Here is a 12,340-nt window from a genome sequence, read left to right as displayed (position 1 = left end):
CTTTATCTGATATGTCGTTTGCAAATATCTTCTCCCATTCCATCGGTTGCCTTTTGGTTTTGCTGATTGTTTCCTTTGCTGTGCAGAAGCTTTTTATTTTGATGAGGTCCTAGTAGTTCATTTTTGCTTTTGTTTGCCTCGCTTCCGGAGACGTGTTGAGGTAGAAATTGCTGCGGCCAAAGTCAAAGAGGTTTTTGCCTGCTTTCTCCTCGATTTTGATGGCTTCCTGTCTTACATTTAGGTCTTTCATCCATTTTGAGTTTATTTTTGTGTATGGTCTAAAAAAGTGGTCCAGGTTCATTCTTCTGCATGTCGCTGTCCAGTTTTCCCAGCACCACTTGCTTAAGAGACTATCTTTATTCTACTGGATATTCTTTCCTGCTTTGTCAAAGATTTGTTGGGCATACGTTATTGGGTCCATTTCTGGGTTCTCTATTCTGTTCCATTGATCTGAGTGTCTGTTTTTGTGCCAGAGCTTATTTTTATGCAAAGGAAAGATTAGAATGATTTAACTCTATAACTGATTTCTTATAATCCTATTCTTCCGAAATGTGCTGAAAGGAGGCTTTAATTGGTCTTTCTCCTTGTAGGAAAGAATACCGGAAATGGATATCAGGGGGCAAACAGAGAATGAAGGTAAGATTTACTTTCCAAAGATGATAGTATTTTTAGTATTCATTTGGAATGAATATCTTCTAGTAGACTGAACTTTTGAAAAAAAAAAAAAACCCTTTTAGAAATAAAGTCACAAGAGATGTTAGGTGCTTAGAATTGACGTTTTAGAACCAAATAGCTAGTAAAGGTAATTTTGTCTTTCCTTCCTAGTTTTATAAGTGAAAAAATGGACATTCAGGGAGTTTAAGTCAACAGGTTCTACAACAATCTGTGACAAAATCAGAATCAAAATCTCCTAACTCTAATTATAAATGGTTAAAAAATGCTTCATCCTGTCTTGCTTTAGTGAGAGGTCTGCTTACTGTCCCATGAATATGCCACACTCATTTTCACTCTCCTTTGAGTTGTACAGTTGACCCTTGAACAACACGGGTTTGAATTGCATGGGTCCACTAATGCATGGATTGTGGAGCCTCCCTGGGATTCTCTCTCTGACCCTCCCCTGCTCTCTCTCTCTCTCTCTCTCTTTCTTTCTCTCTCTCAAAAATAATAAATAAACATTAAAAAAAAAAAGACCCAGTTCAAGTCCTGTGTCTCTTAGGAGTTTTTCTCTGGCTGAATGCTGAATGTTGTTTTCTGCTGTTCCCAATTTTGTCAAGTTTACTTTGGTCTCTGTGAGTAGATTCTCAGCTTCTCTAGAGCAGGAACCATATCTTTACAGTTTCACTTTCTTTCCTATTAGAAAATCTTACTGTAGGGGCACCTGGGTGGCTCAGTCCGTTGAGGGTCCGACTTTTGGTTTCAGCTCAGGCCAAGATCTCATGGTCATGGGATCGAACCTCATGTCAGTCTCAGGGCTGAGGATGGAGCATGCTTGGGATTTTCTCTCTTCCTCTCCCTCCCCCAACTCGTGTGTGCGCTCTCTCTCTCAAAATAAATAAACATTAAAAAAAAATAGCAACTTAGGTATCCATCTGAAATGTTCACATGTCTTAAATAAGAGTCACTGAGTCATAACCAGAAAGTAGATCTGTTACCTTAAATTGTATACCTGGTATCATTCATAGATCTTTCTTTGAGAAGTTTGTCATTTGACAATTTGGTCATCAATAAGGGTAAAACAGCTATGAATTGGCAACCACACATTAAGTATGGTTAAATTCATGAGTTCATAATGATACAACAAAATAAAACTTATTGGTTATCTGTGGAGAATGCTAGGGATCCAACTCATTATTTTGAAAACTAGAAAATAAAGGAAAAGAACAAAGTATTGCTTGTTACTTTCTTATATGTTCTGTACCTCAGGGTAATTGAATGATTGAAAAGGGTAGGCTTCTTTCTTTCCAAGTTTTCTGGCTAATTAAGACAGGATGATAGAGGCACCTGGGTGCCTCAGTCAGTTGAGCATCTGACTTTGGCTCGGGTCATGATCTCACAGTTTGTTAGTTCAAGCCCTGTGTTGGGCTCTAAGGTGACAGCTCAGAGCCTGGAACCTGCTTCAGATCCTGTGTCTCCCTATCTTTGCCCCTCCCCTTCTTACTGTCTGTCTCTCTCTCTCTCTCTCAAAAATAAATAAATATTAAAAAAATTCTTTAAGACAGGAGGGTAAAATTAGAATACCTCCAGGGCACCTGGGTGGCTCAGTCGGTTAAGCAGCAGACTTCAGCTCAGGTCATGATCTCATGGCTCATGGGTTCAATCCCCGTGTCAGGCTCTGTGCTAACAGGTCAGAGCCTGGAGCCTGCTTCAGATTCTGTGTCTCCCTCTCTCTCTGCCCCTCCCCCTCTCTCAAAAATAAATAAACATTAAAAAAATTAGAATATTTCCATTTTGCAGCTGCTAATGAACTAATGGATCTAGGCAATAGCCATCCATGGCTGCTTATATCACAAAAAGAGAGAGAACTAGATATTAGGAGCCTCCTGTGAGAAGTTCACAATACCTCCTGTGAAGTCATCTTCTCACCTCAGAAAAGCCAAACCTAGGTGCCTGGGTGGCCCAGTTGGTTGAGCGTCTGACTTTGGCTCAGGTCATGATCTCACAGTTTGTGGGTTCGAGCCCCACGTTGGGCTCTGTGCTGACAGCTCAGAGCCTGGAGCCTGCTTCAGATTCTGTGTCTCCATCTCTCTCTGCCCTTCCCCCATTCACACTCTGTCTCTCTTGCTCTCTCTCAAAAAATAAATATATATATAAAAAAAGAAAAACCAAACCTAAATCTGATTATGCTTTCTGGATCAAAACACTAATACGAATTTAGAGAAAATATAAGGACCAGAAGAACCCAGTACCATAGGAGCTAGTCAGCATAATCCAGACTGGAAAACTAAACTGGTATCATCAGCAAAAAAAATTCCCAGAGGAAGGAAAAGAAAAAGGAGGAGGAGGGAGCCTATAAGTATCAAGAGAGACTGAAAACACTTATCATCCCTTGCTATATACGGACCTTATTTGGGTCCTGATTCATAGAGACACACTTAAAATAAGACAGTTGGGGAAATATGAACACTGACTGCTTATTTGGTGTTATAATGGAATTCTGGTTAATCTTTTCAGCATAATAACAGCATTATGGTTAATTTAGAAAAGAGATAAATATATGTGGACAGAATAATGTCTTGGTAAGTCACAAGGTTCAGTGCTATTGGAGCTCCTCAACTTGGCCCAGAGAAAAATCTCTGCCTAATTACATTGTATTCCAGCTTCCCTCTTATGTTAAAAAAAATTTGAGAGAGAGAGTGTGAGAGCGAGCGTGAGCAGGGAGAGGGGCAGAGGGGGAGAGAGAGAGAGAAAACATCTTAAGCAGACTCCACACTCAGCACAGAGCCTGATGGCAGGGCTTGATTCCAAGACCCTGGGATCATGATCTGGGCCAAAATCAAGATTTGGGTGCTCAACCGACTGAGCCACCCAGGTGCCCCTATCAGTTTTTAAAATTCTCAAAAGCATGCAGTTTATTTCTAGGGCATGTTAATTCTAACAAATGCTTAATGATGTTCTGCATGCCAGGTCCTAATCTAGGCACTGAGGATACAGCAGTGAACAAAAGAAACAAAATAAAATAAATAGATCCCTGCCCTTTTGGAGCTTACATGAGTGGAGTGAGACATATAACAAACAAAATAAATGAGCAAATTTTAAGATACATGGTATGTTAGTGAAGTCCTATGCAGGAAATATGCAAAAATTTAAACGGGCTCCTATTAGAAAATAGTTTCAGTTTATAGGTTTTCTTTTTTTTTTTAAGTTTATTTATCAGAGAGAGAGAGAGAGAGAGAGAGAGAGAGAGAGAGAGAGAGAATGAGCAGGGGGAGGGGCAGAGAGAGAGGGAGAGAGAATCCCAAGCAGGCTCCATACTGCCATCTCAGAGTGTGATGTGGGGCCCGAACCCACAAACTGAGATCATGACTTGAGCTGAATTCAGATGCTTAACCGAATGAGTCACCCAGGTGCCCCTCATTTACAGGTTTTCTAAGAACTCTTTCAGACTTTTCCTATGGCCTTCCATATTGCTCACTATTTTCTTTCTTTTTTTAGATCCAATGGATGACAAGAAGGAGAATCAAGAGAAAGTGCCTGACTCAGGCACACCTTCTGTGCAGAGTGGTAGGTTTTAAAGTATTTCAGTACAATGTATTTTTCTTCCTCATTCAGTGTTGATATGAACTCTTAATGCTTTTGGTATAGTATACATGTATGGTAAACTCCTGTAAATATAAAACCTAAGCAATGGGAAAAGTAAAACAATAGCATTTATTTTGAAAATTTTACTTTGGTTTTATTTTAGAGATATTGGTATGGGATTAAAGTAAAAAAAAATGTATTTCAATGCACATTTTGCCAAATTAATGGTGCATGGTTAATAATTACCATTTATTACCAATTAGAAATAATCTGTTTATTAATAAAAATTCTTCTAATAGTAGAGTCAATATGAAAATCCTTTTTTTTTATGGTCAAAAGACAGTTCATTGGATAAAAGCTTAGGCATTGGGAGGTCTGACTGATCTGTTCTAGAATCCTGGCCTCATTCTTTACTGGCCTTGTGACCTTGGGCAAATTACTCAATGTTATTAGTCTCTTTTGTCTTCTCTGTAGCACAGGGATAATACTACTTAATTCATAGGACTATTGGAATTAAATAAAGGAAATGAATGTAAAGCACCTAATATAATGCCTAGGCATGCAGTAAAATGATCAGTAAATGTTTATTTATTAACCTGGAGTTATTAATTCATGCTTTAAGTTCTTTATTGTGAACAACATGTGTATAGCACTGCATTAGAGACTCAGGAGATAGAATCTGACCCATTGTACCTGCTATTAAGGAAAATGAAAAAATTAGTCACATGCACATAAAAGGCTGAATTGAAAAAATACTCTAACAAACTGACTGTGTTTATCAGAGATTTCCAGGTAAACATTTTTCCCCTTGTTTTTCTTTTGTCCTGTCCTGCCAGCCCCACTCTCGGGGTAGTTCACCTGTGACTTTCTGTTCCTACAGGAAGATTGTCTATAAAGGTAATCCCCATGGAATAATTTTTTCTCACTGTAGCTGGGCTCCCAGTGCTTCCTTAGCTTCCTTTTCCATTGCCCTCATTTGTTTTTCAGCAATTCCCTCCAACCTCCAAAACCCTCCAAGGAAAGGGAGGCTATTAGGTTAGAATATTCTTCCTTAATCCCTACAAATTCCTCTCCGTCTGTTTTATTTTTTTAATATAACATTTTTATTGAGATACAATTTACATACCATAGAATTCACCCATTTAAAGTATACAATTCATTAGCTCTTGATATATTCACAGACTTGTGCAATCATCACCACAATCAATTTTAGAACATTTTCATCATCCTAAATAGAAATCCCATACCCAGTTAGCAGTCACTCCCCGTTTTTCCCCAGTGCCTCTCCCCTGCCTCATCTCTAGGCAACCACTTATGTATTTCCTGTCTCTATAGATTTGCTATTCTGGACATTTCATAGAAATAAATTTAAAAAATATATTCTTAAAGATTGAAACTAGTAACTTCAAAATTCTCAAACCGTTGATTGAAAAAAAAATGAGATTACTTAATGAAACTGACAGACATCTGCAGGTATTGCTCAGGGCTCTGACCCTAACGTTTCATCTTAGAAATCTGTGATTGTTAGAAGGTAAACTCCAAGAGAGCCAGGACTTTTGTTTTTTTTTTTATTAATTGCTGTGTCCACTGTACCTAGGACAGTGCCTCGCACATACTGGCAACTTTGTATGAGAAACCAGTGATGAATAAGACAAACATGATTCCTGCCTTCTTTGAGCTTAGGGGGCAAGATTGACATTAAACAAATGCCCAGTTACAGGTGTGATAATTGCCATGCATTAGTAGCTGCTGATCATTCAGCCAAGAAGCTTCCAGCTCTGGATATTTTTCTCATCTTCTTTATTTACATACCCTCTAAACTCAAGCCTAGTACTGATGAGAGACATCAGAATTCTGATTTACTCTGGAGAAGACCAAGGGGGCTCATATAGATTATTTTCAGTTTGCCAAAAGGTGTTTGGGCTAATGTATGGACTAGATTAGAGTACAAGTCAAACAAGGACCATGGACATGTGTTAATAACAATCAGACCATGAGGTTATGTGTATACACCTGTCTCACGAACAAACCTGTCAGTTGCCAGGCTTCTTTTCTGAGAGAGAATAACATCCCCCTGCCCCAGTCTGTCCATGAGGATAAGATGCAGAGGCCGACTGGGACCTCAGGTTTGGGTAAGACTTTCTATTTTGGCTCTTGGTCAGGAATTCTAGCTGTGGTATTATTGTGGATGTGTCAAATTTAAATTTAAGTAAATCCTGTTGGTCTGTGTGTGTTTCCCCCTGTGTTATTGGTAGGGTCTCAGCACATGGGTAGCCAAATTGAATGGTTTTGGGAACTGAAAATTTTGCCTTATGAATGAAGGAAAAAAGTTAAGGCTCCAGTGGTTAAGTACTACATAGGGTCATTAGCTAGCACTATGATAGAAGTGAGAGAAAATGATCATATTACAGTGTACTGGTATAAAGGATTTGCTAGCTTAAATTATAGCCCATTCAGACATTAATGGTGATAGAATAAAAACTTGTGTTAGATAAATTAAATATTTTCCACTGTCATTGAAAATTTTTACAAGTGTAGCTGGTTTATTTGAGATGTAATTGTGAAATGATTTTAGTTTCCCAGTCATTATTTTCAACTTCCTTTCCTCTCTTTCTGGGATGTTGGCTCTTTAATCCATAGTCAGATTTTTCTCTCCATTCGTGTTGTGTTTTGTTCTTTTTTTAAAATGCTCTCTAAGATCATATGGTGGTAGAACTTCATTTAGAACCTTGGGTCTCCTTATTGTCAGGTTAGTAGTTAGGAGGTCACTGAAATATCCTGGTCAGTTCTATTTTGGACCTATGGATCACTTTATATATATATATATATATATATGTATATGTATATGTATACACACACATATATACACACACATTATATATTTGTATATATATAGTGTATATATGTTTTATATATATAAATTTATACATAACAAATACAAATTATAAAATATATATATATATTTTAAAGTTTATTTATTTTGAGAGAGAGAGGGAGCATGAGCGGGACAGGACCAGAGAGAGAGGGAGAGAGAGAATCCCAAGCAAGCTCCACACTGGCAGTGCAGAACCCGACACGGGGCTCAAACTCATGAACCGCGAGATCATGACCTGAGCCGAAGTTGGATGCTTAACAGACTGAGCCTCCCAGGTGCCCCTAATATATTAAAAAATTTTTTATTTTAAGTAGGCTCCACATACAACATGGGGCTTCAACTCATAACCCTGAGATCAAGAGTCCCACACTCTATGGCTGAGCTAGCCAGGCACCCCTCAGTTTTTACGTTTGACAAAGCTATCCAGTATTAATAAATTTGGCACAGCTATGACATTTAGTTTTAGAATAATCATACCTTTTATTGAGTGACTTACATGTATGCTGTGTCACTTAATTCTCAAAATACCTTGTACCATATGTATTACTTTTCCTCATTTGGTAGATGATAAGGAACTGAGGCTGAGAAAGTGAAATGACTTGATCAGGTCACAAAGGTTTTAAGAAGCAGAACCAAACTAGAAAAAGGCAGGTTCGACTGCTGAGCCCATATTCTTGACATTTTGCCACATGCCATTCAGCACTGTGGTAGTGCTAGCTTCATATCATTTAGAAGTGGAGTTAATCCCAGTATTTTTTTCTTTTAATGGAGCAGTCTCTTAAATTTATGGTTAAAAAAAGCAGGGTGTACAATGTTATGTCTGACATGCTTAATGCGATATATAATATGTATACATATGCATATAAATGCATACCCACACATAACAGTGGTATGCTGATGCTGGCTCACATCAGGTTGGGAGAGGGTCACTTGTGCACATGTCTTCCCAACTTCATAGTTGTTGACTTGACCTTGGCACCTTGCAATCAGCCATGGTAGTAGTATTTATACCATAGAAATCTGGAAATATTATCAGTTAGGCTTTTTATTTGTATATTTTGGAAAGCTGGTTCCTGATTTATCAGCATTCCATGTGTGTGTGTGTGTGTGTGTGTGTGTGTGTGTGTGTGTGTATGTGTGTGTGTGTGTGTGTGTGTAAACATTATACCCTTCAAAAGTCGAAGGATATATAAGAGGCTTGTCATGCAGATTTCCCCAAGAAGGGAAACTGTCAAACCCAGTATATATTTTTTAATGTTTGTTTATTTATTTTGGGGGGGGGGAAGCACACGCAAGAACAGTGGAGAGGCAGAGAGACAGTGGGAGAGAAAGAATCCCAAGCACAGAGCCTAACTCGGGGCTTGATCTCACGAATTGTGAGGTCATGACCTGAGCTGAAATCAAGAGTCAAATGCTTAACCAACTGTGCCACCCAGGTGCCCCAAACCCAATATTTTTATAGTGAGGAAGTTAAACAAGAGTATAGGTGGTTGATGAGAATTAAACTTGGTATGAATTAAAAGTACCTTTAATACTGCTGTTAAGTCTTTTTCTTAGTGTCTTGGTAGTCTTAACTGGAACAGTGAATTGAAGTGTTCAAGTCAGGCAAAGTACATTGCTTTCTGACTTTCCTCAATACCATTGTAGTATATCATGAAGACTGAATGAGAGAAGGACAGCAAGGGTTTGTAGAAAATATAGATCATTAAAATAATTCATATCAGTGACTGTACTGATGACTGGTTTATTGCTTTATTCTGCCACTGTATTCTTTTATTTCTAATGTTTATTTATTTTTGAGAGAGAATGTGAGTGGGGGAGAGGCAGAGAGAGGAGGATAGAGAATCCAAAGCAGGCTCTGTGCTGACAGCAGAGAACCCAGTGTGGGCTCGAACCCACAACCTGACCTGAGCCAAAGTTGGAGCTTAACTGACTGAGCTACCCAGGTGCCCCTCTGCCACCATATTCTTAACATCCTGTATGGAGATCTAATAGTCAATTGAGAAACAACTCTGATTCTCAGATTTTTTCTCTTTCCATAAAGCATTGCAGGGGTAAGATTCTGTTAGACCACATACCTAAACACCTTTAGTTCTCCATGAAAAAATAAAAAAGTGCCTTCACATTAATGGGATGAAATGGTCTTGAGTAAACACATGTCTTGAGTAAATTTATATTAGAGACAGATGAGAAGAATTTGCTGTTACTCTATAAAAAATCATTTTGTTCTTAGAGTCCACATTGTTAGAATCACTGTGCTAATTTCTCGTGCCATTGAGAAGATCTTGAGTGTAATTTGTATCAGAACCAGTATTATCAGAAAGTTGTCTCTTTCATTTCTGTGCTGGTAATTAAATGTAGATCAGGAAATTTGAATATGCTCTGTAGGAAGTCTTTTAACTTTTTTTATTTTGGGGGGGTGGGGAGAGAGAGAGAGAATGAATGAATGAATGAATGAATGAATGAATCTTAAGCAGGCTCCATGCACAGTGTAGAGCCCAATGCAGGGCTTGATCCCATGACCCTGGGATCATGACTTTAGCCGAAATCTAGATTCAGACACTCAACCGATGGAGCCACCCAGGCGCCGCTAGGAAGTCTTTCCCACCTTTTTTTTTTTAAATTTAAATATTAGTTAACATACAGTGCAATATTGGTTTCAGGATAGAATTCAATGATTCATCACTTACATACTTACATAGAACACCCATGCTCGTCACAAACAAGTGCCCTCCATAGTACCCATCTAACCCATTTCCTACCCACTTTCCCACAAACCCACAAACCCATAGTTTGTTCTCTATCATTAAGAGTTTCTTGGGGCACCTGGGTGGCTCATTTGGTTAAGCGACTGGACTTCGGCTCAGGTCATAATCTCACAGTTCGTGGGTTCGAGCCTTGAGTCGGGCTCTGTGCTGGCAGCTCAGAGCCTAGAGCCTGCTTTGGATTCTGTGTCTCCCTCTCTCTCTGTCCCTCCTTTGCTTGTGCTCTGTCTCTCAACAATAAATGTTATAAAAATGTGTTTAAAAAGTCTCTTGTGGTTTGTTTCCCTCTCCTGTTCCCCCATATGTTCATCTGTTTTGTTTCTTACGTTCCACATATGCGTGAAATCATATGGTATTTGTCTTTCTCTGATTGACTTATTTCTCTTAGTTCCATCCACATCATTGCAGATGGTAAGATTTCATTCTTTTTGATATATATACATACCACATCTTAATGATCCATTCATCAGTTGATGGACATTTGAGCTCTCACCCTAGTTTGGTTAATGTTAATAATGCTGCTATAAACGCTGGGGTGCATGTACCCTTCGAATCTGTATTTTTGTATAGGAAGTCTTTTTTTTTTTTAACGTGTATTCATTTTTGAGACCGAGAGCATGAACGAGGGAAGGTCAGAGAGAGAGGGAGACACAGAATCTGAAACAGGCTCTAGGCTCTGAGCTGTCAGCCCAGAGCCCGATGTGGGGCTCGAACTCACAGACCGCGAGATCATGACCTGAGCAGAAGTTGGACGCCCAACCGACTGAGCCACCCAGGTGCCCTAGGAAGTCTTTTTTAAAAGAGAGATGGAGGGGTGGGCTCAGTGGGTTAAGTCACCGATTCTTGGTTTCGGCTCAGGTCACGATCTTGTGTTTTGTGGAATCAAGCCTCGTGTCAGGCTCTGTGCTGAGTGCAGAACCTGGTTGGGGTTCTCTCTCTCCCTCTCTCTCTGCCCCTACCTTGCTCATACTTGTCAAATATATAAGCTTAAAAAAATAAAAGAGATATGGAACTAAAGTCCATTTTACTCCTGAAAGTTAGTATACATATTATATATACTAAAAAACCTATTTCATGCGTTTTTCCCCCCAGATGAGTTCCACTGGGAAAATTACTTGAAAGAGACTGGATCTTTGGGTGCTCCTTCAGAGTGCTTCAGACAGGTATGCCCAAATTCTGTAGAAGTTGTATATATTAACGTGAACTGTTAATTTGTTGAAGGATGTTTGTGCGATTGTTAGATTCTAGTAGTGCGAAGAGGTAACGGGGATTGTGGTAGTGCCACTTAAGGGGCAGATGGTATCTTTGCATTTGTTCATTAAGAAGTTACTCTATGTCAGGTATACTAAGCCCTTATGACTGTCCATCCGGAGGGGGAGACAGACATGTAAAAAGTTAATTATGAAAATATGATAACTGTACTGCGAGTGCTCACAGAAGAGATGGTATCTGAGATGGTTGGAATGAGGGCAGAGATATTCCAGGTAGAGAGAACATCCAAAGCAAAGGCACATGGGTGTAAAAGAACCTGAGTGTTGAGGGATGGCATCGGTGGCTGGAGCACAAAGTGGGTAGAGGTGATAGTGTAGAAATAAGGTTAAAGGTGTGGGGGCTTTTAAACTGTACTGAGGACTTGCACTTAAGCAGGGGTGAGCTGCCAGTTGGTTTATTTCAAGGGGAATGGCCTAATCAGATTCTTATTTTAGAAAGCCTCTCAGGGTGCCTTTTAGAGGGTGTATTTGAATTGCCTGGAAGTGGGCAGAGGAGTAAGACCAGCAATGAGCAGGGTTTTTATGCTTCATGTCAAGCCAAGGAGAGGATTTGGAGATCTTTTCCTTGACCCTTATAGTTCTTTTGCTTACCATCTGCTATGACTGGTACTTAAAACATTTATTGAGTATTGTGGTAACATAACTGACCATTTGTTTTTCTTACAGTTGATACATTTTAACAAAACTGTGTGTGTGTGTGTGTGTGTGTGTGTGTGTGCGCGCGTGTGCGCTTGTGCGTGCGTGCACGTGTGCATATGCACGGATGTAATATATACATATATATGTATGCAGTCTAAGGTTCCACCAGCTAATGAATTCAAAGTTGGCATGAAATTGGAAGCCCATGACCCTCGCAATATGACTTCAATATGTGTAGCCACGGTCGTCGGAATTACTGGTGCCAGGCTACGTTTAAGACTGGATGGTAGTGACAACAGAAATGATTTTTGGAGGCTTGTTGATTCTCCAGACATACAGCCTATTGGGACATGTGAAAAGGAAGGGGACTTACTTCAGCCTCCACTGGGTAAGAATAAACAGTTTTTAAAATAGCATATTCTTACTAATGTAACATTCAGTAGAAATAGTTTTAAGTGGCCTTATTTTTTAAAGATTTTATTTTATTTTTTAAAGTTTATTTATTTATTTTGAGAGAGTGTGTGTGGACACGAGCAGGGGAGGACAGAGAG

At 39.2% G+C, this 12,340-nt stretch overlaps 1 protein-coding gene across 1 annotated transcript in view; it reads left to right on the top strand.

Annotated features, from left to right (window-relative positions):
- Nucleotides 1-605: 605 nt before the first annotated feature.
- SCML2 (Scm polycomb group protein like 2) overlaps nucleotides 606-12,340 on the top strand; it is a 78,134-nt gene continuing 66,399 nt past the window's right edge. Inside the window, exons 1-4 of the mRNA XM_047075962.1 lie at nucleotides 606-636; nucleotides 4,153-4,221; nucleotides 10,972-11,042; nucleotides 11,943-12,177. Coding sequence (XP_046931918.1) covers nucleotides 606-636; nucleotides 4,153-4,221; nucleotides 10,972-11,042; nucleotides 11,943-12,177 — 406 coding nt within the window. The remainder of the gene's footprint in view (nucleotides 637-4,152; nucleotides 4,222-10,971; nucleotides 11,043-11,942; nucleotides 12,178-12,340) is intronic.

The sequence above is a fragment of the Lynx rufus genome, unplaced genomic scaffold (assembly GCF_022079265.1).
Source record: "Lynx rufus isolate CCGP_SWC_20201006 ecotype Redwood Valley unplaced genomic scaffold, mLynRuf1.p SCAF_14, whole genome shotgun sequence".
Classification (NCBI taxonomy): Eukaryota; Metazoa; Chordata; class Mammalia; order Carnivora; family Felidae; genus Lynx; species Lynx rufus.
This window is presented reverse-complemented; position numbering and strand designations above follow the sequence as displayed.